This window comes from Papaver somniferum, chromosome 6 (assembly GCF_003573695.1).
Source record: "Papaver somniferum cultivar HN1 chromosome 6, ASM357369v1, whole genome shotgun sequence".
NCBI classification, from domain to species: Eukaryota; Viridiplantae; Streptophyta; class Magnoliopsida; order Ranunculales; family Papaveraceae; genus Papaver; species Papaver somniferum.
The window spans coordinates 132,698,228-132,723,713 of NC_039363.1; the positions used below are offsets into that span (position 1 = coordinate 132,698,228).

Here is a 25,486-nt window from a genome sequence, read left to right on the forward strand (position 1 = left end):
CAATCATAGTGCATGGATTGGAACAACTTTCATTTATGGTCCCACAGGTGACAATGAAGAATGCTTTTACAGGGTTCAACAGGTGACAGCGTATATACCTACGATGAAGGGGTGAAGGATGTACCAACAACTTTCATTTGTGGTCCCAATTACTTGTCGTCGACTCTGTATAATCTCAGTCCACCTGAGGTAAGGTAGTTTAACTACCTAGCTGATTCCTTAATGACTAAACTAGACTAAGTTGATGATATCATGTGTAATGGATATATAACAGGACATAGCTCTGGCGATTATTCTGATGAGGCCTGTACGTATGTACAGTATGAAAGACATGTTAAAAGAAATTGCAATGTCCAAGCAGAAATATGGATCAGTTAAGCGAGTTTACATCCTATCTGAACAAGATAAAGCAATATCCAAGGATTTTCGGCGTTCGATTATAGAGAACGATCCAACAGATGAAGTGAAGGAAATTACTGGTTCGGATTACATGGTTATGATCTCCCAGCCTCAGCAGCTTTTTGTCTGTCTTCAGGAAATTGCTGAAAAAGCTTGAAACTTCATGAGCTCTTCAGTAAATTACAACAATAAAATATGCAACTTATTCACTAGGATGAAAGGAAGCTTGATCTTTAGAGATTAGCATCCAGACCAGTAGAAGCTAGTGCAAGTCATTGTAATTTACTGTTTTTGATAAAATAATAGTGATTGAAATCTGGAGGAGCAAGTCCATTATGATGTGGGTCTAAATTTGTTGTGGCGTGTGGGTCGAATCATACTGCAACACCTTGTGTTCGGTCCTATTAAGCATTATTGAGAAAACAGATACAGATTCAGATTAGATGTGATATGATATGATATGAAGAATGGGATGATTTCATAAATGTTTCCTTCATGGGCCGCCCAGCCAATCCCAGTTCCAAATTAAACATTTAAGATAACACCAGTTTATGATAAATCAAATGTCTTCATCAGAGTAGACACAATCCCCAACACTCTTAGCCAGTCCCAGAGTGGCACAGCTGCCTGCATTATTAGTCACGTTTTGATTTCAGCTAAAAACAAAACATAGGTCTTCCTTTTGAAGGCCTATCTAAATGTCTTGGAGAATCACATTTTGCAAGCAGTTGTTTTGGTGGATCATACATAAATTAAAGCACGGAAGAACAAATACCCAATATTTTAGAGTCGATCTATTGAGATGGATGTCGTAGATGTGGCTTTCATTCAACCCATTGAGCATAGACCTGAACCGAACGTTATTGTTGAGGCAGTAGAAATTCCATTAATTGACCTCTCTCCATTGCTACATCCGGATGACTCCACAGAAGCTCAGCGTAATGATTTAGCAACCGAAGTAGGCAGGGCCTGCAGAGAATGGGGTTTCTTTCATGTTATCAATCATGGCGTGCCGTTCGATCTCCAGCACAGAGTTGAGGTAGCCGTGAAGAAGTTCTTTGGTCTACCATCTGAGGAGAAGCGAAAAGTGCAGAGGGATGAGGTGAACCCATTGGGTTATTATGATACTGAGTATACGAAAAACATCAGAGACTGGAAAGAAGTATTTGATTTTATGGTGAAGGATCCAACCATAATACCTGCATCACATGAACTGCATGATAATGAGCTCCAAGAGTTGAGGAAAAAATGGCCTGATAACCCTTTTGAATTAAGGTAACTTATACACTCTGTTCTGAAAAGAACTAGCTAGATTGTGATTGAGATTTTTTTTTTTTGTACGACTGGTTTACTCTATGGATCAGGGAAGTGTGCCAAGAGTATGCCAGTGCTGTTGAGAACTTGTCAATTAAGTTGCTGGAACTGGTGGCACTGAGCTTAGGCTTACCAGAGAAGAGGCTGAACGGTTACTTCAATCAGAACAACACGAGTTTTATCCGCCTGCAACACTATCCACCTTGTCCTGCACCCCACCTTGCCCTTGGGGTTGGTCGGCACAAGGATGGTGGTGCTCTTACTATTCTTGCTCAGGATGATGTCGGCGGCCTTGAAGTAAAGCGGAAAATACAAGGGGGACTGGGTCAGGGTGAATCCCATTCAAGGTTCTTTTGTTATCAATGTTGGCGACATTATTCAGGTAACTCCTTGAAGCTTAAATTCCCTTTCTTATTTCTTATAGCAGCAGAATCAATGTTTTTTGGTGAGGCTTCATCATGAATGTCTGGAATTGTAACAAGTTTGGACAAATGATGAGTACGAAAGTCCAGAGCACGGAGTGATGGTTAACTCAAAGAAGGATAGATTTTCCATTCCTTTCTCCTTAAACCCTGCTCACGATGTGATGATTAAACCATTAGATGAGTTCATAAGCACAGAGAATTCATCAAAATATAAAGAATACAATTGGGGGAAGTTTCTGAAGACAAGGAGGCTAAGCAATTTCAAGAAACTTGATGTTGAAAACCTTCAAATACATCATTTTAAACAATCTGGTCATCTTCTGCATGTGAAGAGATCAATCATTCAAAAACAATAACTTAAAATTTGTGTGGAAGCCTTTTCTCTATAAAAATATCAGAGCCAGGTTTAGATCCTGGGACCTGTGGGTTATGGGCCCACCACGCTTCCGCTGCGCCACTCTGATTTGTTATCAAGCTCTATTTTTAGATCAATTTACATCTGATAATTTTTTCCAGAGACTGGATTAGGTTTGCAATAAAAGAGATTCTCTCATTATTTGTAGCTTTGCGAACTAAAGCTGCAGCAGTTAGGAATTGTTTTATCCTTCACATGTTCTCTGATGGTAGTGTTGTAGAGTAAACAAATTACTAGTGAAGCACAAAAAGGAAAAGTTAGCTCACACTTCAGATTTACGAGTTCCGAATAATTGCATTTTAGGTTTCAGTTCTTCAATTCGACATTATCGTGAAACAATTAATTCATTTTTGTTAGAGAAGGATAGAGAGATCAGATGGCTGAAGTTGATGTGGCTTTTGTCCAACCTCTAGAGCACAGGCCAAAGCCCAACAATTCTGCCGAGATAGTAGAAGGAATTCCAGTGATTGACCTCTTTCAATTAACACAGAATTATCAGAGTTCGGGTTCAATCGATGCTCAAACTGAGATTGTTTCCAAAATTGGCAATGCGTGTAGGGATTGGGGATTTTTCCAAGTCATCAATCACGGCGTACCGTGCGAACTCCAACAGAGAGTTGATGCGACAGTGAAGAAATTCTTTGATCTGTCGCCTGAGGAAAGACGCAAAGTTAAGAGAGACGAGACTAATCCTTTGGGTTATTACGACACTGAGCATACCAAGAATGTTAGAGACTGGAAGGAAGTGTTCGACTTCACCGTGATAGATCCGATGGTCTTACCTGCCGCATCATGCCAAGTTCATGACCAAAATTATGAGCTCCATGAGTTGAGGAACCAATGGCCAACTTATCCTCCTGAATTCAGGTAAAACAAATTTAGAGCTAGATATTATTATTGATTAGTTTCTATCGAAATCGCGCCAACTCATTTAATCAAGATAATCATACTGGTGCAGCGGAAGTGTGGTGTGCCTATAACCCACAGGTGCCAAGATCGAAAAACCTGGCTTTATCTGGCTGAGAGCCTGAGAGCTACGAATTGATCACTTGTTTAGTTGTGACCTTGTATTGTGTAGTTGTGACCAAATGGCTTCCGCATCTGATAGAGCTAGAGATACGAATTGCGGCCAAATGGCTTGGTTGTGACCAAATGGCTCTGATAACAGATAAAGGCTTCCAAATTTTCGTTTGTTTTTCTTTTCCTTGGTAAGAATGAACCAATATAGAGCTACGAATTGCTCACTTGTTTAGTCATGACCAAACTTGAACGCATTTGATGTTGAAAACAGGGAGGTGTGTGAAGAATATGCTAAAGCTATGGAAAAACTATCATTTAAGCTGCTAGAAATCATGGCCTTAAGCTTGGGCTTGCCAGAAAAGAGGTTAAATGGTTACTTCGATGATGAGCATACTAGTTTTATAAGGTTCAACCACTACCCACCTTGTCCAACACCACATTTAGCTCTTGGCGTCGGTCATCACAAAGATTCGGGTGCCTTGACTGTTCTAGCACAGGATGATGTTGGTGGTCTAGAAGTAAAGCGCAAAACAGATGGTGAGTGGATCAAGGTCATGCCTATTGCAGGTTCTTACATAATCAACGTCGGCGATATAATTCAGGTACATAAACTACACAACAAACCATGTTTGGGTCATCATCTATCTATGGGGGGACTAAACTGATTGAATTATTGTTATGACATTTTGATGTGATTGTAGGTCTGGAGCAACGATGAGTACGGGAGTGCAGAGCATAGAGTGGTGGTTAATTCAGAGAGGGAAAGATTTTCAATCCCTTTCTTTTTCAACCCTTCACATACTGTAATGGTAAAGCCGTTAGACGAGCTGATAAACGACCAGAATCCAGCCAAATATAAGGAATATAACTGGGGGAAGTTTTTTAAGACCAGAAAGATAAGTGATTTCAAGAAGCTCGATGTCGAGAACATTCAAGTACATCACTTCAAAGAATCCGATTGACAATTTATGTATCCTTCTAGCTAGTCAAGCATGTATCTTTGTTTTCCATGTTTTTAAGTAATTTGTGGATTAGTTCATGGTGACATGTATTCATTCCCTTGAGCTTCCAACTTTGAATACAATTAAGACAACTTCAGCTTAGTTAATGCACTTTCTAGATTTCATAAACAACTCTTGATCAATTAGGACTTGTGTTGAAGATGTTGACTAAGAGGAATCTACTCGAACGAAAAGCCGATTACAAACCCATATCTTTCTTCTTAAGTACTTTTAAATGGACGTTCTTCTTCATAAGACTAAACAAAACTTTTTAACAGACTGCAATTAATAAACATATTAAGGTAATAAAACATTTTTACCGAAGAATTTGTTGGAGTTATTTGTTCGGAGAATACTAAACTTGATCCGAAACTGCTAGCAGATGAATTTTGAATTGCAACTTGCTTAACTGGTGTTTGTTTCTGAAATTCTTAGTTCTTTCGACGAATTATGTTTGTGCGGAACAGGAGAGATGGATAGAATCATATTACGGCAAAAGAAATCTCAACTTAAAATGAGCTGCAAAACTTGTACAATTAAGAAGAAAAAAAAAACAACAATTCTCTTCCTCATTCACAAACAGTATATTCACCTTTCGTTTATCTATACCAAAAACATTTATACTTCTTTTCCTTCAGGTAATCACTATCAATTATTTCTCGCATATGCAAATCAAGTGATTAAAAATTGTGTAACAAGTACCACAATCATTGGTTTTGGTGTTATATATAATCCGTTCCGTTGCTGCATCGGAGTCTGATCAAAGTGCACGCATTTAAGGTAGAAACCCAACAAGAGGTACATATGTAGTTAGATGAGCAGGTATAGGTACTGGCGTTAATACGGCAGATGTAGCATTATCCCGAAGAGCACATCCCACAGCTTCAACAAAGATTACAACAAACTCAATTGCAAACCTCACCATTCTTATGCATAATTCTATTCTCTGAATCACCATATCTTGATCTAACTCTTGTATATACGTTTCGAATTCTTTTTGACTTTGAACCCTGATTAACTTCTCTCTCTGTAACTCAGTTTACTAAGAACTTTAAAGCTTAAATCGTCGAATTCCTTTGCACTTTTTCTCTCAGAAAGTTTAAACTTGTTCTTGTCCCCGCGTCTAATGTTCTCTCTACTGCTATAATTTATTAGTAGCTTTATGCTTATATACTCTTCCAGAAACCTGTATAAAATGACCTTTGGGACACCTTAATAGCCAGAGCCGTTTATTCTTCTCTCTCGTTCTATCTCGAAATCTATATGCACCCACCAAATTATTGTGGATAGGATTGCATAAATAGTGTACTATAGCTCGTAATAATAGAGAATTATGTTTGTTGGCTGTCATAGTGGAGATATATAAAATTCATTCATGACATTCATATCTCACCTTTCACGTATAGTTTTTGCAGTACATGTTGATTAGTTAGTTTTATATCATGACAATTTGGCTAGTGATGGTGAAATGTACAAGTCATTCTTTCTTCGTCCAAACTTATCGTTTTTGTATTTCGCCATGCATATCCATCTTATTCATTTGACTTCTTCTTCTTCCAAAATGAGATTTCTAGACAAACACGAGACCCATGCCAAAACTGAATAATAGCATGAAGGAGGAGTCCAACTTCAAAGCGTGTTGCATAATATGTTTACGTCTTACGCGCAGTGAGAATTACGGGCCACGTATGACGGCCGATCCGCCAGTAATGACTTGACACGTTAAGAAATATAGCAATTTCTCCGAGCTACCTTAGCATTTAATAGTACCGTCGGAGATTAGATGGTCAGTAGATTGCATTGAGCAGTGAGATATGATCTTAATTAGATGTCGCTTTCGTTTATTATCTTGTTGTCTATTCCATTGGTCTTAAGATTTTGTTCTTTAATCAACAAGAACCATAGAAGAATATGCTATCAATTAGTGTCGATTGAATATCAATATACGCTGATTAGGTGGTGATAATTAAACTACAATTACATTAGTATATTATTGTCCATCGAACTAAGAACAGGAGTGAGATGGTGTTAGGTATGTTGGAGACACCCGAATTTAAACTCATTTTATTAATGAGGTAATTAGATATTTTTTTCTTGTAAAAAACTAGTTTTCTCAAAAAAGATTAATTAGCAAAAATTTAAAAACATTTTATGTTGAACTAGGCTATGCCGTGTTTCCACTGCAACTCCCTTGTTTCTGTGAACTTGGCTAATTCTAGGTCTCTTATTTAAGTAAAAAATTATATTGACAGGTGGCAGACCAAAAATTTGCTAATATTTTTTTTTTATAAGAAAGACTTTTATTTATATATAAGCGGAAGTTTGTAAAATATATAAGATAGGAGTTAATTCAAGATTAACTCTTTCTAGGATGTTGAACATAACATTTTCACTTTCATTCTTCGTAGAGAAATATCTGATTCTCCTAGATCTTACTTCCTTAGCTAATTTGTCTTCAAATGTAACATAATTTCTAGATTTATACATAAAGGAAACCGAATTATAATGCATAAGGGAAAATTTGCATCTATTGATGCTTGTCTGAGACCTCCAAGGTTGAACTTTTGGATCAGCTTCTCCTTTCATAATTTTCATTAAGGTTTGACAATCGTTAATTATGCAGCAGTTTTGTATCTTTAGTTCCTTCATCCACCTTATCGCCTCAATTCCAGCTTTGGATTCTGCTTCTAAACGGCAGGAAGCCCAGTTGCATCCTGCGCGGCAATGCTTTCTGACTCCTGTATTATCTAGTATAGAAATGGCATATCCCCAAAATTTGCTAATATAGATGATATAGATGGGAACATATGATGAGTTAATATGGTTAAAGTTTGCAGCCTTGCAGGGTGTCACCAGTTCAAACTATCCGAAAGCATAAATCAAATACTAACTCGTGTAACCAACTTGTAACCGTCAAGGCCATGTGCGCCTGGCACATGTCTCTAGTCTTGCGCCATGATAGCTTGTCTCAGCCAAAGTACGACCATCATAGTTGTGCATCATTCCCCCAATGATAGGTTTGACCCATGCCTTGGCCTAATCAATGTGCCAGGTATTTTTGGCCTTGGACAACTTGCAGATAATGCGTCATCTTGGCGCGTCATTACTAGGATGCTTGACCAACCGGTCATAGACCTCCCGCATCAGCTGAACTCGACGCCCTCGTCGATTCTTTTGTTGTAGGTAAGCATGAACTTGTTCTTCAAATTGCCACAATGTTGTGTCCTTCTCCCAAGAAGCCTATGAATCTTGTAAACCATGTCACTTTACCAAATAATAGGTTCTCATATTCTTCTTTCTTTGCCCCTCAACTCGATCATCAAGTATACTCTCAACTTGCTTGTCGAATTGTGATCTGATTACTGGTGGTGCACGCTTCGATTGTCGTCTCGAAGTGTCCAATAAATCAGGATGGTACTTCTTTAAGAAGCTGACATGAAAACTGGACTTTCAATCGTTCCGGCAAAACGAGTCTGTAAGCCACCTTACCAACTTTTATCTTCAATTCAAAAGGACCATCATATCTTGGAATCAAACCTATATGCACTGTCTTGATAGAAACTGAACAACGGGGGTCTAACAACCACACCCAATATTTTGCTTAGCAATCTGTATGGACTAACTCCAATATACTTTCAAGAGAATCAACTAGACAGTCAGACTCAATTTTAAGAAAAGTACATCAAAGAGTTATATCTCAATTTCTCAATTCAATCCGCAATCAAACAAATAGGAATTTGCGAGCCTGATTGAATATAAGAAATAACTTGGAAGGTATAAAAAACCAATATCCAAGTGTCAATCAATTTATATCAACAACCAAAGGTTGGATTATCTAATTGATTGAACTACGCACAACCTGTGATATTTCAATTATACAAACAAATATAATGCGGAAAAGAAATAACACAGACACCAGAAATTTTGTTAACGAGGAAACCTCAAATGCATAAAAACCCCGGGACCTAGTACATATTTGAACACCACACTGTATTAAGCCGCTACAGACACTACCTACTACCAGTTAACTTCGGATGGAATGTAGTTGATCCCTAACCAATCTCACACTGATCAAGGTATAGTTTCGTTCCTTACGCCTCTGAATCCCAAAGAGACTCTACGCACTTGATTCCCTTAGTTGATCTCATCCACAACTAAGAGTTGCTACGACGCAAAGTCGAAGACTTGATAAACAAATCTGTATCACACAGAAAAGTCTATTGAATAGATAAATCTGTCTCCCACAGATATACCTACGAGTTTTGTTTCGTCTTTTGATAAATCAAGGTGAACATGAACCAATTGATAAACCGTACTTATATTCCCGAAGAACAGCCTAGTATTATCAATCACCTCACAATAATCTTAATCGATTAACGAAACAAGATATTGTGGAATCACAAACGATGAGACAAAGATGTTTGTGGCTACTTTTCAATCTTGCCTATCGGAGATTGAATCTTGAGAAAATCTTAAAGAAGATAATACTCAATCACAATTGAAAACAGCAAGATCAGAACACGCAACTACAGAGAAAATAGTTGGGTCTGGCTTCACAATCCCAATGAAGACTTCAAGTCGTTAACCTACAGGGTTTTGGAAAAACCTAAGTTTAAAGGAGAATCGACTCTAGTCGCAACTAGTTTCATACAGGAGGTGTGGAGATTAGGTTTCCCAGTTGCTAGAATTCTCCTGTATATAGTCTCCAAATCAGGGTTTGTAATCAAAGTTACCTTGGTAACAAAGCATTCAATATTCACCGTTAGATGAAAACCTGATTAGATTCAAGCTAATATCTTTCAACCGTTAGATCGAACTTAGCATGTTATATATACACAAATGAAATGTACCATCATTCAGATAAAGGTGACCGTACCTAAACGTGTACACTTAGTTGGTTCAACAGTAGTTAACCAATGGTTAGCCATATGAGGACTTTCATATCAATCTTATTCATCTTTATCACAACTAGTTCAAATGACTCAAATGAAACTAGTTAGAGAGTTGTCCAATTGTTTATATTCTCATAGAAGTATAAAGACATAATTGAAGCAAAATCGATTTTTATTCAGTTGAATCATTTCATGAACATTGTAGCCAAGGTTTGCAAAAGATTGCATTCCTTAGTATATAAATGTATTAGTTCATGAACAAACCGATTTTAGAACATAACCTACTTAAGTATGCAAACGGGTACGCATAGCTAAGTATCCGGACTGAGTTTGGTTACGCCAGTACGCGTACGGGTACGCATACCATATTACACTTCCAAATTCCAGCATAAATTCACGGAACTTGAACATCCGCCAGTATGGTACGGATATGCATAATTCTCGGACTTCCAACAACCAACCAGTACGCATACGTGTACGCATACCATGGTTCCCGGTTTTGGACTTTACACAAATGTGAATACATTATGTTTATATCCAATCATGGTTACATGTTCTAAACCCTCATTTCAATCATTGAAATATTCTTGGAAGACGACAATAGCTGTCTCACATAAACTATTAGCTTCAAAGAAATTTTCAAGTGATCGAATGATCAATACGAAATATTCCGAGTCTACATCAAATGACTATCTCACACAAATCATGTAGGATGTTACAAGGCAATTTTCACATGATCATCTTAATTTTGACTTTCGTCAAGAATAAAATATGAACTTGGTTAAAGTGAAAGCTTACCAACACATATTTCGAGAAATAGATAAGCGAGATAAACTTAGCTCGAAATATCAAATGTGTATAATTGAAGTCTATATAGAAATACGACTTTTGTCTCAAATAGGAGATAGAGTAGATAGACTTTTGAGTAATGGATGAGTTCAAGTCTCCACATACCTTTTGTTGATGAAGTTCCACAAGTTCCCTTGAGTAGTTCTTCGTCTTCATTCGATGAACGCCGTGAAGTCTAAAGCTCAACCACACTTACTATCCTAATCCGAGACTTAGCTATAAGTAGACTAGAAATCAAGACTTATAGTTTTGGCAACTAAACTTGACAAACAAGCTTGAGATAGCAACGCTTGCGAGTTCGATCGAGCAGTGCTCTAATAGAAATCTTCTTCTAAATTTGGAGCATTAACTTCATCAGTATCATATCTCCTACCTCAAATTTCATATCTCTGCGATGTAAATCAAAATACTTCTTCATCCTTCTCACTGTCTTGGAAAAACTATCACGCGCCTACTCAGTCATCTCTGTTTTAGACCTTGCATAACAATATGTCGTTGGAGAGGAGCCTTGATTCTTAGCCTTCGGCACCTCATGAGGGGTTAATGGTTGTTGTCATGTTGCTAACTTGAAAGGACTCATCTCCTTAAACGATCTCTTGTGCAAATTGTAACAAAATTGAGCCGTATCCATCAACGAAACCCAATTTACCTGGTTTGCAGTTACATAATGATGCAAATACTCTTCTAACAATATATTTATCCTCTCTCTCTGAAAATCAGTTTGAGGATGATTTCTAGTAGGAAACTTTAGTTCAGACCCAAGCAACCCGAACAAGACAGTCCAAAATCTGCTTGTAAACCTTGAGTCTCTGTTACTCACAATATCTTGAGGAAGTCCCTAATACTGCACTACATTCTTGAATAACAGATCTGTTTCAACGTCTGCATTACAAGAATGGGGATACGGAATGAATGTAGCATAGTTCGAAAAGTGATCAACGATGATTATTATCGAGCTAAAGCCTTGCACCTTCGGTAATCCATTGATAAATTCCATCGACAAGCATTGTCATGGCTTGTATTGAATCGGCAAAGGCTGTAGCAACCCTGCTATATTTCTCCTTTCCGTCTTTTCCAGTTGACATACAAAATATGTCTTTAGATACAACTCAATGTCTTCTTCCATCTTAGGCCAGTAGTAAGAACGAGCGATCAAAGCATATGTCCGTTCCATGCCTGGATGACCATCCCAAATGGAATCATGCGTCTCTCGCAAGAGTTCCCTTCTCAATCTACCGGAATTGGGTACATAAATTCTTCCTACTTTGGCATAGATGACTCTATCATCCATCCAATATTGATGAACGATCCCATCACATATCTTCTTAGTTAGGGCACACATGCCTGATCATTTTTTGTCTCTTCTTTGATTCGAGGCAACAACTCTGCCTCAATCGTGGTCAGTGCCGCAACATATTCTGCTACCAACTTTTTGTTCAATGCATCTGGCTCAAAATTAATCCTTCTTGGATATTCGAACTTATAGTCGAACTCGCTCAAAAGTCAAGCTACCTTGCTCTTGTTTAAGCGATAATTTTTCTGGCTGGTAAAGAACGTAATGGCCACATTGCCAATCCTTATGATGAAATAAGTTCCCAACAGATAATGACGCCATGTTCTTAGGCAATGTATCACTGCCAACATCTTTTTCCTCATGCACAGTATATCGGCCTTCAGCATCGTTAAGATTACGACTCTCATAAGCTAACGGATGCCCATCTTGCACCAAGACTGCCCCTAAATCCCTATCTGAAGCATCATTGTACACTTCAAATGGTATATTGAAGCAAGGAAAACGGGGAACTGGTTTTGTTGAGACCGCTTCCTTTAATGCATCGAATAACCGCTAGCACTTGTTAGTCCATGCCCAAGATTTGTCTTTCCTCAACAAATTTTTCAAAGGGGATACTTTCTTTGAATAGCCAACTATAAAACACTGGTAATAGTTATCCAAACCCAAGAAAGAACGAAGTTCTCCTAAATTATTTGCGCAGGCCAATCCATAATAGCCTCTACATTTTTCCGTTCCCTTGCGATATCACATGGCCAAGGAAAGTTATCGTGGTCTAGGAAAACTCACATTTTCCTTCTTCACATAAAAACTAGCTTCCTTAATCTTTGCAAACACTTTACGAAGATACGTCGTACGCTCTTCCAAAATCTCACTGTAAATATCTATGTCTTCCAAGTATACTGCTACAAAGCGGTCAATATACTCAAGCCGAATGGCATTACACGGTACTCATACGATCTATACCTGGTTACCATTGCAGTATTTGGTTCGTCTCCTTCTGTTATGCGCACTTGATAATAACCTGAGCGCAAATCCAACTTGGTGAATAAATTAGCCTTGGATAATCTATCGAACAAGTCGACCACTATCGGAATTGGGTACTTATTCTTTAGAGTTAGCTTATTCAATGCCCTATAGTATACACACATACGAAGCGAGCCATCTTGCCTCTTTTGGAAGAAAACTGGAAAACCAAATGGAGCTTTAGACGGTTGTATATAACCTGCCTCCAGCAGTTCAGAAATATGCTTGCGCATTTCCTCGATTTCTAACGGTGACATACGACATGGTGCTTGTGTAGGCAACCTATCCCCTGGCACCAACTCAATCATATGAACGATCCTACGTCGTGGCGGTAGCGAACTAGGAATTTCTACATGCATCGTGTCTACAAACTCTTCTAAGACCTCAGTTATCCCATTATCAACTTCTACTACCTTTCGTGGTTTTATCTCAATCAACACGCCTAGGAAAGTAGTCAAGCATTTATGTAGACCTTCTTTCACCTGAATCGCAGAAAAACATGGATTAAGTATCTTGTCTGGTTTATCACTTTGTCTCACCCTTGGGACAAATCATGGGTATTGAGGATGTTAAATCAATATCCCATCTTTATGAGGAAACGATGACGCCTTCTCCGCGCAAAATAAATCCATTCCCAATATAAGGTCATAATCATCCATGACCATCACTAGAAAATATATTTTTCCTTTCCATTCTCCAACTTTAACATATGCATGACGAACTTTCCCTCGACTGGTTTGTGGTTCTGAGTTAAGATCCTTGATGGTGTTAGCCGCGCTAGTGACAGTTAAGTTTAATGCTAAGTCAATGTTTGGGTGAATAAAGAACTTAGTAGCACCGGTATCAGCCATCGCTAATACCCACTCTACATTGATCTTCACATCATTATACATTAGTCCAGAAGATATTTTCTTCTTCGTGTGTGCATTACTCCCTAGTAAGCGACTGATGTTCCGATGTTGGACCATACCAACATCGTGATGTATCTCATCAGCTCTTGTAGCATGTCTGGTACCGTTCTGATATGTAGAAAAACTCGTTTCACCCTTATCAAGTTGTTTCGAGGATATCATTTGTGTCTGATCATTACTTGATGATTTTTGGATATAGAGTTCACATACCTTTAATGCTAACCTTTGGATTGATCTTCTTCCCATCCTTTTTGAGGCCAAATACAATTCACAACCAACTTCAAGAACAGCAACAAACTCAACTAGCCTTCTATAATCTAACGTGAACATAGGGACCCTTAACCAGGGCTCCGATACCTGAGTTGTCATAGGTTCAAATTATCCAAATGCAACATCCAACATTGGCGACGACACTATGCTCCACAACACAGTCTCAACCAATTCGCACTTAGCCAATTTCTTCACTTCATGACTAAAACTCTATTCATCCCATACTAAACAGAGGTTCTACTCACAATCATTCAATCCACCAAATCACACACACTCCGCTTGATGCATAAAAAAGTAAGCCAAACAAAGGAACAAATGCACCATCAGAAGTTAGTTTTAATCTTGGTCGAAACTTTATTATTACTGCAAACTTAGGGTTACAGAAACTCTCCTTGTACACCCAACCCATCACAAGATCAGGCTTTTATAGCCTTACAAAAGCTATACACAAATAATTGACTAGAAGTTACAGATTTACTTTACAAGGAAGTTTGGCTAACCGTGTCAACTAGCCTAACTTCTTTCCTGAAGTCGTAGAGGCAATTCCTAGCCTTTTAGAAAGCATAAAGGAAATATTAACTTGTGTAACCAACTTGTAAATGTCGAGGCCATGTACCTGACACATGTCTCTAGCCTTGCAGCGCCATGATAGCTTGTCCCCGCCAAAGTACCGCGATCATAGTTGTGCATCACTCCCCCAATGCAAGTGTGCCTATGCAAGCCTTGCTTGCAACTCTGTATGCCTCATGCACACAGGTTATGTGCCAAACTCTTTTGGCACCTAATGATGCTACTCTCGCATCCCTGGCCATGTCCAAACCCTGTTTGGCCCATGCCTTGGCCTAATATGCAACTCTAAATGCCCCATGCATTTTTGTCCTTGGCCAACTTGCAGATAATGCGCCATCTTGGCACTTCATTACTAGGTCGCTTGACCGACCGGTCATACAAGGCTATGTGAACAAATTTCCCGACTTTCACAAGTAACTTCAAAATTCAAATGATGGCTAGACATGGTTTTCACACAGTATGATCAATTTGGCTAACTCAAGGACAAACTTGGTCTCTCGGTCCTCGATATCAAGTAAATCATTGTGGCACTACATCCCATCGGCTATCACTTGGTCATTTGGATTGAGAGCAACAAAAGAATTTTTGAAAAGAAGCTTTTATCTAAATCAGACTTTGGTTGTTTTTGAGGCAAGAACTCTTCTTCTGACATGGGCATTGGTTACTGGCTCGACTTTACTTGTTGACCCAAATTTTGGGTCCGATAGGTGACACTGATCTAAATCCAAGACCTAGAAATAGTGAATCTTTTCGAAAAAAGTGTGATCCCACCCGAAAGTTGTACATATCTTGGGATCAAATTTTAGGGATAATAAACATTTCATGCGCATTGCACAATCTTGTTTTAGTTTTTGCTTTTTTTGTTCATACATTGCTCCTAGATATTGTAAATTTCCCCCCTCTCATTTCATTTTTAGGCAGAGATTCATGTTGTATAGACGTGTGTAAAAAGCAGGTACAAACTATCAAACACAACCATCACAAACGAATGAAGACCGTCAGTAAAACATTTTTAATATCTTTGCTTTGAATAGTTCAACAAAATATCTTCGCTTTGAGTACGCAAAGAGAACTTACCTACCACTGTAGAGATATCTTGTTTGCGGGACTTTAACTTTGATTTAAATTGTTAATCCCCTATACAATGGTCATAATAAACTATTAAAAAGTTGCATCCTATCACTCAACAAAGCAAAGATATTTCTGGATCTCAATCGAAGTTTCTTTTCATGACAAGATTATATTAGTTTCCACGAACATCCCTCTCATTTTTAAGCTTATCGTCGCGGTTTTGCAGCTTAATTGACTACTAATCAAACATTATATGTTTTATAGTTGAGTCTCAACTATCAAATTTTGATTAATTAAAGCCTAATCATACACTAAGCTTTCTTAGTTCCAACAACTTGACTAAATATTAGGAATTTAAAAATGAAATGCAAGTGTCAAACCGTACAAATATTAACTTTTTATTTGCTAGATATTTATTAACAGTGGCTTAAGTCGATAGGAACAAATCCAGATGGCCAAGATGGGGATTATCCAGAGAAAACGTCTATATGCATTTCAAAATTGAATAATGTACATACATGTGGTCAGATTAATTAGTACGTAGAAAAGGACATTCAAGATTACAATCATAGAGGACAGTATACATGGTGGTCCATAATTTTGATCTTCAATCCACTATGTTCTTTAATGAAATGAAAATTTTTAAATCAAGCCCAATCATTTAGCCCAAATAGGGCGCCTTTCACGTGCATCAAGGGATGAAGAACAAGGGCTGGGTAATTTGAGGATAAAGCCAACTAAAAAGGAACGAAAATTTGTAATACTCCCTCACGTATCTATTATATAGGCAGAATTTTTATTTTTTTCCTGTACCAATATATAGGCGGAGTCTAATTTACTAGATGAATATTTCCAGACATACTCTTATTTATGGTACATAGATAATAGTGTTATAAATAGGACAAAGGGCAAAACATGAAAAAACATGAAAATTTATGAGTTCAAGATACTTTTCTTAATCCACGAGAATCGTCCTCCTTCGCCTATATATGTGGTACGGAGGGAGTAGTAGTCAAGGATCTATAGGCAATTGCTCCCCTTCCCTGGCAGCTCCATCAGGGACGGAGCTATGTGGAGCTCAGGGGTGACCCCCGTCCCCCTATTTTTGGTTAATTCGTTAGTGATCCCTTAAAATTCTTACTAACTAAATGAAGAATCTCTTAATAAGCACCCCAAAAATAATTTTTTTTGCCAATTCGTCCCCTTATATGGAATTTCTGGTCCGTCCCTCAACTCCATCATGGCTATATTGGATCCAGTATGTAAGCTTTTTTTGCCCCTGAAGGAATGAACAGTGCTGGCAATTATGGATCAGAATGGGATTGCTAAATTTGCATATTTTGCCATGAAGTGTTAAATATGACAATTTCACACAGGCATATACTAATAGCTAGGTAATTATAGCTATATGCAACTTCAAGTCCCATCTGTGCTATTCTTGCTTAAAAAAGAACTCTATTATTGGGGTTTAGAAATCAATGGTTTTTTGGGATTTTTTTTGGTCATTAGTAGTAATTCTATAACCCATTATCCTACTATTTTCAATATGTCTAAAGTGCCCCCAAGTTGATTAGTGTTAATTATGGTGATTAACCAAATTGATAGTGATTAGTGTATAAATTAAAATTAATCATACGATTAATTTTTTTCATCAAATTTTTTTTTGTCATCTTTTTTTTTTTGATCCAAGAAGATGATTTTGAAAAAAAAAATTAAACTTTTTTGAATTCTTTTTAAAACACTCGGGAACCTTATACTTGATTCCCAATAATAATTTTGTTGATTCAATGCTGATAAAAATAAAAAAAAAATCTGGTTTTTTTATTTGTAACTACGATTGAGAAATATTGTCGACCCAGCCGTGATTAATAATTTACGGCTCGGAATTGAAGATACCCCGGACGAAATTTACTTTCAGGGTTGGGTCGATAAGAATTCCCAACCGATTGTTTTTCTTCTATTTTTTGTAAGTACCAGAAATAGTTATGGTTAGGTTTTCCAAGTCCGAAAGTTCAAGTTAGGGCTGGGGAACCTAGCCGAAAGTTCAAGTTACGGCTGGGGAACCTAGCCGAAAGTACGCATTTTCGGCGTGGAAAACCTAACCGAAATTATCAGAATATCTTACGGCTAGGAAAATCTAGTCGTGGACACTCTTTTATGTTTGGGAGTTCTTACTCTCCTAACCGTACAGGTAGGTTCAGGGTTTAGGATTGGGAAACATGTATTTTCTCAACAGTAGTACATGATACACGGTTGGGAAAGTGTGAACTCCTAGCCGTTATACAGTTTCAGAAACTTTTTATTTCTCAAATTAATCGAATTGAATTTTTAAGTCAACCAAAAGTAAAAATAAATGGTGGGTTTTTTTTAGTTTTGTTTTTTTTATCATGTCTACGCGATGGAGAAGGAGAAGAAGAAGAAGAGAGGAAGAAAAATAATCAATTTTGGTTTTTTTTATGATCATCATCTTCATCACGATGCGAAGAAGAATCACGGTGTGATGGAGGAGAAGAAAAAGACCAAAAGAAGAATTATAGATTTAAGTATTTTTAATAATCATGATGAAATTATGATCATCATTTTCATTGAAATCATGATGAAATGAAGATGAAGAGAAGATTTATTTTTTTTTTTTATTTTTATAAAATTAAATTATAATATATTTATAGGTAAGGGTATATTTGACTTTTGATATTAATTAGGTTTCCCCCTATCATATAAGGATATTGGGACTCAACCAAGCCCCAAAAAACCCTTAACTTGAAAGCCCCAATAATAGAGTTCTTACAAAATGAGTCACTGCAAACTCATTCCGAAGCAAGCAGATAACCACTCCCTACTACCTAACAGCCTCGTGATCCATTGTCTTAGATCGTTAACCATGTATCACTTAAAGTTTGAGTTTTTTTTTATCAAGCTGGGTATGACACGCAGCGCACACTCATTTTCAGAGTGAGTGCGGCATGAGTAACAATCCCGTTTTCCAATCAGTGACTTGGAAGTCGATACCGAGATTGGTATGGCCCTAAACTCGTATTGCAGACGAGTTATTTAATGTCACAACTAGTTTCATTGAGAGTATGAAATATTTAGCAATATTGATCAGTGTGTATCGGGGTATCCACATCGGTGAATGGTGTATTTTTAGGTAAAAGTTGCGTTCCATATCCATCTCGTGTTTGCATCAGAAAAAAAAAATGTCCAACTTATGCTTGATTTTGGAATTACCAACTTTGCTCTTCTAGTACCCTTGAGATGTGTTGGACTATATAAAAACGTTTCGGGCGCCAACCTATTTTTAACGCCAAAAAAAATTACTGTGATCCAAATTTGAGGTAACATTCAAAGAAGGTATTCAAATCTCATATAGCAATTGGTTTATTTACATGTTACATTTCTGAAGACACTTTAATTTTAGCCTAGGAATACACCGGCAATAAATAAATTGCCAAACAAAAGAAAACGAATAAATATACCGCTTAAGTAGGACCATGAACCATTTGATTAACGAACAATATTAGTCACCGCCTCACCGGTGAAGAAGAAGCATAACGTTAGATACAACAATGTCTGTTTGTCACAGCAGAACCTAATGGGTGATCAAGGAATAACGCCAATCAGAAGAGAATCAACTGAAGAGGAGGATATGGGCCTGGTTGAGGAATGGTAGTCGTGCCAGAAGCTCAGACATAACCCTACTGCTTCAATGACGACGACGGTGGTGAACTCCTTCACCAGGTCCATCAGTTCCATATATACTGAAACACTATGCATGATTAACAATATAACAAACAATCAATAATCCCCTGCTACTGTAAGAAGAACTTCTTTGCAGTTGCCCAAAAATTTCAACTTCAGCAGAAAAAATAAAGATACAGAATTTCAATGAACCAAGGCTCCTTTTATATACAAGGCTAGCATAGCTAAAGTGATCAGAGTCGGACCCCACAGAATCCGTCTAGAATTGCAACTTCTATTTTTTCTTCACTTCGCATTCAACTTCAATCTTCCACAGAGTAGCTAAATGGGGTTGACTTAGCCTGGTAATAACATTTTGATTCAATAATTCACTAAAAACTATTTTAAATTTGAGAATTAAACCATATCCACTCTGCAGCGGGCTAATTCTATATAATTTGCGGCAATTTTGCCTCTTCTAATCTTTGGTTTTTATAAAAATAACAATTATAAATGGACAGGTGTTCAGGTAGTTGTACTAATTTGTATAAAAGAGCACGTAATCGACTCTCAATAACAATCCCATCTTTTATTTCAGAGAATCCTTTGTTCTTAATTCTTACCAATGACAGTTACATAAAACTTCCATTCTAGATTGGCATCAGGCGTCAGAATATACCTAAAGATTTTATCTACAGAGGAGATGACATTACAATTTTTAAAGAATCTTACTTTACAAACTACAATATATCCTTTCTTCTTCATTTTCGCTGAAAGACTTCTCAGAGAGAAGAGGAGCCCAATACAAAACAATAAAATCAAAAACAAAATCCAAACACAGCCTCCAGATGAACTTACCTGTAAATTCTTCAAAATTATACATTCAAGAGATGATAGTAGTAATATACAAAGCATTTCTTTCCGTGTTTACCACTTTACGTCCAATGTTAGAGCTTCAGGGGGTACTAATACAGATGGGAATTTCGTAAAGGAAATATTAGACATCAGAATACTCCAGGCCGCTGATTCAGCAGCGATGAAAGGTCGGAGCCTCTTCACCACCATAGGCTTCAATTTTTCTGCATCTACTCTGGCCACTACCTCAAAGGAAAGCCGTTCAACTTTCGGCTTTGTTCTCCATTCTGCTAATGTATGCCTAGATGTATCACTGTACTTAACATCTTTTTCCAACTCCAGTCGGAACCTAATAACAGTTGATGCAGAAATCTTAGCTTTAAGAACACTTGACAACCCTTTTTGTTTGATTCTGTCGCCTAGCAATCCTTTCATGAGTCTCTCTAGCGAAGCCAACCTTGAAGTTAAGGAGTCAAAAGGGCATGCGCCCTTTTTCTGTAAATGTCTAGTGTAACATTTTTCTGGTATCAATTCAATCATATCCTTGGACAAGCTTGCAGTTTCCACGTGAGCATCTGAGTTACGAGTCCTGTACGCAACTAGAATTGCAGATCCTGAAATTCGTATAGGAGGTAATGGCATACATAAAGAAGGCCTCAAAGGCCAAAATTGTCCTCTGCCTTCCTTCACTTCTGAACTTCTATTTACTGCTAAGCCGAAATCTGATGCATGAAACAGGGAAATCTCTCGGGCCCCTTTTACTTTTACAGTGATGCCTTCACCGACAAGCACTCGATTTAAACCTGTGTGTGTGGTATTCAACTGCAAACCAGGGTTCACATATAGTTAACGCTAATCTAATACCCTGGAAAAGTAGGATTGTGCTTATCAACATCATACTTCTAAAAAAATATACACAAAACAAGCAATCAAGATCCTCACTCGCGCAACCATTAGGGAGTAGTCCACTAGAAGAAAATATAAGATGAATTAACAGCCTTAACTACAGATCATGGGTTATAAGGCGAATGACATGAAGAAAGTTGTAATCCACATAAAGCACAGATTGGTTCATTAGAAGGAGAGATGGTTGCTAACTGTAACGTACCAAAGCCACATTAGAAGGAAAATTTGTTTTCAAGAGTAAAAACTGCATACAGGTCAGTTCATCATTTTGCTGACATACTTCTCAAAGTAACTACATCTCATATGTTGAGAACTACAAAATCCATAATGCATAATGTGAGCATCAACTCAAATGATCTACTTAGTACGGGCAATGAAATCTTAAACTAGCAATGTTACTATCATTGAAACCCAATGCTTGTTTCACTTGGGTTCTCGAATTCTTTGAGCAACTATTTGAGTAACTTAACAAATCAGAGTGTGAAGTGCAGTCTATTATCTCAACGGAGCAGAACAAATAAATAGCAAAACCAAAATAAGACAAAACCCCAATTGGTTTCCATTAACATACCGGTAACAGTAGCGACAGTTGGTCATCCCCATCCTCCACATGTAATTCAAATGGACCCTCTAATTCAAATGAATTCAACACAGTTTTTGAACTAGCCTGAAGAACCGAAGGATGAAATCCACCCTTTTTCCTCAGTTTTTTCCATGAATTCACTTCATCTGCAAATTTAAACTCCAAATCACTCTTTGCAAACTGTACTCTAAACTCATATCTCTGCAAACTCCCAACTTTCACATTTTTCATATCAACATCGAAAACCCTAATTTTCTCAGATGTCCAATTCTGTCTTGCGGATATCACCTTCAAAACATCCTAATAATTCAAAATAAAAAATAAAAATGAATTAGTTTCAACTAATTAACATTTTCCCCTAATTTAATTAACATTCTAATTTAGGGGTTATTTATGAATATCAATCAACTAATGAATTAATCTGATTGAATGGTCTAAACATACCTTTAAGAAATGAGAAGGAGAAGATTGAGAAGGAGGTGGAGGAGGAAGATCTTGATGCAAACGGCGGTTAAGAGGATGATTAAGTAAATTTGAAATATTAAATACTGCTGCTTCTGTTGTGACTGTATATGAAATTAGGGTTTGTAATAATGACGTGAGAAGAAAAATGGCGACGAATCGATTATGAACAGCGACCATTTCCTGATTTGTTAAAACATCAATTCAGCTTCTAGTTTTCGGTTTCTTTCCGGATTCATTGTTGTATCAAATCAAATCAGATAGAGAGGAATATAAAAAAGCGGAATCTAATAACTCATCATTTCACACCGACCAACGAGAAATTATTTACATAATTACCCCTATTTTGTTTTAAATTTAACAAAAACACCATCGTGGAGAAGTAGGAATGGGCATGTCTTGTCAGCCCATTTGCCCCTCCTTGGGAAAGAAAGACCAATAATTTGGTACCAAAAGCACAAGCTAAGGATTCTGTCATCAGTAGATGGCAGATGCCGTAAGAGGGGAGGAAATTAGAAGGAAAGGGCACTGCCATGTAATGTAGATTATGATTAATATGATTGATTTTCTTTCCTATAAACAAAAGCATATATAGAGTTCAAGCGTGTGGGAAATATTTCACTTTCACAAGTTCTTTACATATTCACAAATGAGGTAGTAAAAGAAAAAGCGGCCTATATCGATAGTTCAAGTAGGAAACTATCATTTCCGGTCAACTGAGCATTCCTGGATGACCAGTCTGAAGCATCCTCTTGAACATGTCCATTCCAAATGAAGAATCCGATGAGCTGAAGGAGAGAAACATCAAGTGTCAGAGATGGTAACAAAAAGATAAATAAATTGACAAAGAAACACCTCTTTCAAAGAAAAGAATTATCCAATGTAAGCTGTTTCATATTAACATACAATTCCGTTTACAGGTAGAGGGTAAAATATGCACACAAGAAACATGAAACATGTATAATGGATATGGATTTTGTGTTTGTTAGCAAGGTTGATATCACGTTTAAATTCCATAGGCTCAACCCGTACAGGGTGTTGCTTGTGCATCTTATTCCACCTTGTGGAATAAGATGATAATACCTAAGGAACTAGAAAATTTATTATAGCATGAGCTTCAAGATGTTGAAAAGAGATTTAACCTTGGGAGAGTAATTTCATATGGAAATGTAACACCCTCGATGTTTGGTATTGGAGGAATGTGATCCTTCTTCTCATTGACAAACTTTATTATTTGGAACAGTACTTCACGCAGAGATGCTTCCAAAGCCGCACGGCGTACAGTTCTCTCCTCTAGTGCACTAACTGTTGAGCAAAACATCCATATGTTACACAATTACCCCGAAACAAGATGTATCAAAAGGACCATGAAAAAAAGAAGTCAGAGGAAATTTCGGAAGAGAATGCACCTCCTGGATCTACTACCACTTTTGAATGATGAGACTTGATAGTAAGTGCTTTTGGGTGCTGTACATTCAGATTGATATGCCATTGTTCCCAATACACGCGTTCAGGTTTGTTACTGAACCATGTTGGCTGCTTACTTTTCACCTCATAGAAAGATAAACATATCTGCATTATTCGATTCATATGGTTAAATTCTCGAAACAATACAACCAAGAGATTCAAACGGATGGACTTTGAATGCGAGTAAATTAGAGTGGAAAACATTTTGGATGTCCATAATATCGAGTCAGATGATGAAATCATGCATAAGGTTCTGATCAAATTGATAGTACAAGAAAAAACAGTCTACAGAGATTCATGAAAAGGAGTTGGTGGTAAACTGGTAATATATCCCCCAGCTAAGTCGTGGGTGACTGGAGCAGGAGGACACTAGATAGCCACTAGAGCTACCCACCAGAACTCCAGCTAAAAAGAACCCTTGCAAAACTCTTGAGGATAGTAAATAGTGTAGCTCTCACCTGACTTTTCTTGTTGGGGTGTTTCTCTACCCATCCAATAAACTGATTAATCTTCTCCTCTACTTTCTTCTCGAGTTCAGCATCTCCACATTGCACCTAGATGAAACAAAAAAAGGCTAAGACCAGAAAACCTCCGGAGTATAAAACTCAACACCAATAGTCATTTAGTGGATCTTGAGAAAATGCATGCTACAACATAAGGGATAGCATGAAATCCACATGTTCACAGTAACAAGATGCGGAATATAATCAAATAAAATGCTATCTTGTATCAGATATGAGAGTGTAGTATGATGGCTATAAAATTGAGAACCACTTACATAAGTAATTTCAAATAGTTCTGAATCGATATCTTTGGGACGCACTAGACCCAAAGCCCTATGGAACACGATTGTATGTAGTATACCTGCATGCAGTTTCACAAACATTGGTCATCAGATCAATAACAAAAGGCATGATATGATAGTAGTGACCAGTAAAGGTATTACTCCAATAAGTATTAAACACCGAGTCACTGAGAATAAAAATCCCAGTCTCCAGGATCAGACAGTACGAAGAAAAATCTGTTAAGTCCTAAACACAAAGCAAACAAATATATTGGAACAAAATCTAATCATCTAATAACGAAGACATATAAACAATATCTCCGGATTTGAAAAAACACATAACATATATGCTCATTAAATTCAGATTCAAACAATGGGTTTCCATAAAGAGCTTATTGAGCACCATATAAGCTTGGATCCACAACCACAGGGGAATAGAAAACTGCTCAAGCAACAAACAGCATTTCTGGTCAAGTAATTGAATTGCAAAGTGGAATCCAATGTAATTCAAAGTACAGAATTCAATTACTCAGACGAAACATGCCATGAGAGTAAAGGTGTGCCATATTTGGTCAAGTTCTTAAATGTTCATTATTACAGTATAAAAGGCTAAATTTCAGTGGACTTACAGCGTAATACTTCCCGAATTTCAAAGTATTCAACCTCCTACATACCATCAAACACTAGAATAAATCAGTCAAAATCCTGTCACTGATGTTTTTGAAGTGATTATATAAAATGAAAAAATTATCCAAATCAGGGATTTAAGAAGTGAAACTTTAGCAGAAAAGAGATTGGAAACTTTACCAGTTCTTTAAGAGAGCAAACCTCGCAATTCATGATATCTTTAAGTTAACAAACCTAAATTTCAACAAAATAAGGGAAATTCTTATATACTGGGATCGAAATCAGAATCAGTTCTTTCCCTAATCTTTTGAGGAGTAAATGAAACCCTAATAACAATCGTTAAGATCGGAAGAAGAAGAAAACTCACTGATTTGGACTTCAGGAAGAAAGTAATTTTCAGATCGTTTCGTGGAGAGAAGTTGTTCGAGAGAACTTGGGGATACACACTGACTTTAATGCGTGCACTCTGCTTGTAATGCCAGGCGGATGTTTACACCCAATTCGGATATGACCACAGTTTGCGGGCGAATAGCTGCAACTGCTGGAGTGCCGGGCCTATGCTTTGACAGTACATTTACAAGTGACACAGAATCCAAGAATGGAAATCGGCCATGGGACTGATATGGGACGGGTATGCCAGTGACAGAACAACTTTTTTCATTAAACATGA

The 25,486-nt window shown here is 37.4% G+C and overlaps 4 protein-coding genes, 1 non-coding gene and 1 pseudogene across 5 annotated transcripts; 3 read left to right on the forward strand and 3 right to left on the reverse strand.

The window, feature by feature from the left end:
- Window positions 1-60: 60 nt before the first annotated feature.
- Window positions 61-556, forward strand: LOC113291511 (salicylic acid-binding protein 2-like). The gene is made up of 2 exons (XM_026541037.1): window positions 61-189; window positions 275-556. The coding sequence occupies exons 1-2, from the start codon at window positions 61-63 to the stop codon at window positions 554-556; spliced, it is 411 nt and encodes a 136-aa protein (XP_026396822.1).
- Window positions 557-1,165: 609 nt separating this feature from the next.
- LOC113289364 lies at window positions 1,166-2,928 on the forward strand (annotated as a pseudogene).
- Window positions 2,001-4,703, forward strand: LOC113289365 (protein DMR6-LIKE OXYGENASE 2-like). The gene is made up of 4 exons (XM_026538601.1): window positions 2,001-2,095; window positions 2,911-3,420; window positions 3,845-4,175; window positions 4,275-4,703. Exons 2-4 carry the CDS (start codon window positions 2,930-2,932, stop codon window positions 4,533-4,535), a joined length of 1,083 nt encoding a protein of 360 aa, XP_026394386.1. The 5' UTR covers window positions 2,001-2,095; window positions 2,911-2,929; the 3' UTR covers window positions 4,536-4,703.
- Window positions 2,531-2,602, reverse strand: TRNAM-CAU. The gene has a single exon. It is a non-coding gene; the product is annotated as a tRNA-Met (tRNA).
- Window positions 4,704-19,697: 14,994 nt separating the features above from the next.
- On the reverse strand, window positions 19,698-22,192 carry LOC113289367. The gene is made up of 3 exons (XM_026538605.1): window positions 21,921-22,192; window positions 21,465-21,776; window positions 19,698-20,809 (listed from the first exon to the last, which is right to left on the reverse strand). The coding sequence occupies exons 1-3, from the start codon at window positions 22,116-22,118 to the stop codon at window positions 20,060-20,062; spliced, it is 1,260 nt and encodes a 419-aa protein (XP_026394390.1). The 5' UTR covers window positions 22,119-22,192; the 3' UTR covers window positions 19,698-20,059.
- A 263-nt stretch (window positions 22,193-22,455) lies between these two features.
- LOC113286204 (autophagy-related protein 101-like) lies at window positions 22,456-25,286 on the reverse strand. The gene is made up of 8 exons (XM_026534887.1): window positions 25,184-25,286; window positions 24,997-25,050; window positions 24,819-24,855; window positions 24,184-24,269; window positions 23,864-23,959; window positions 23,348-23,510; window positions 23,081-23,243; window positions 22,456-22,726 (listed from the first exon to the last, which is right to left on the reverse strand). Exons 2-8 carry the CDS (start codon window positions 25,027-25,029, stop codon window positions 22,651-22,653), a joined length of 654 nt encoding a protein of 217 aa, XP_026390672.1. The 5' UTR covers window positions 25,030-25,050; window positions 25,184-25,286; the 3' UTR covers window positions 22,456-22,650.
- Window positions 25,287-25,486: the final 200 nt, after the last annotated feature.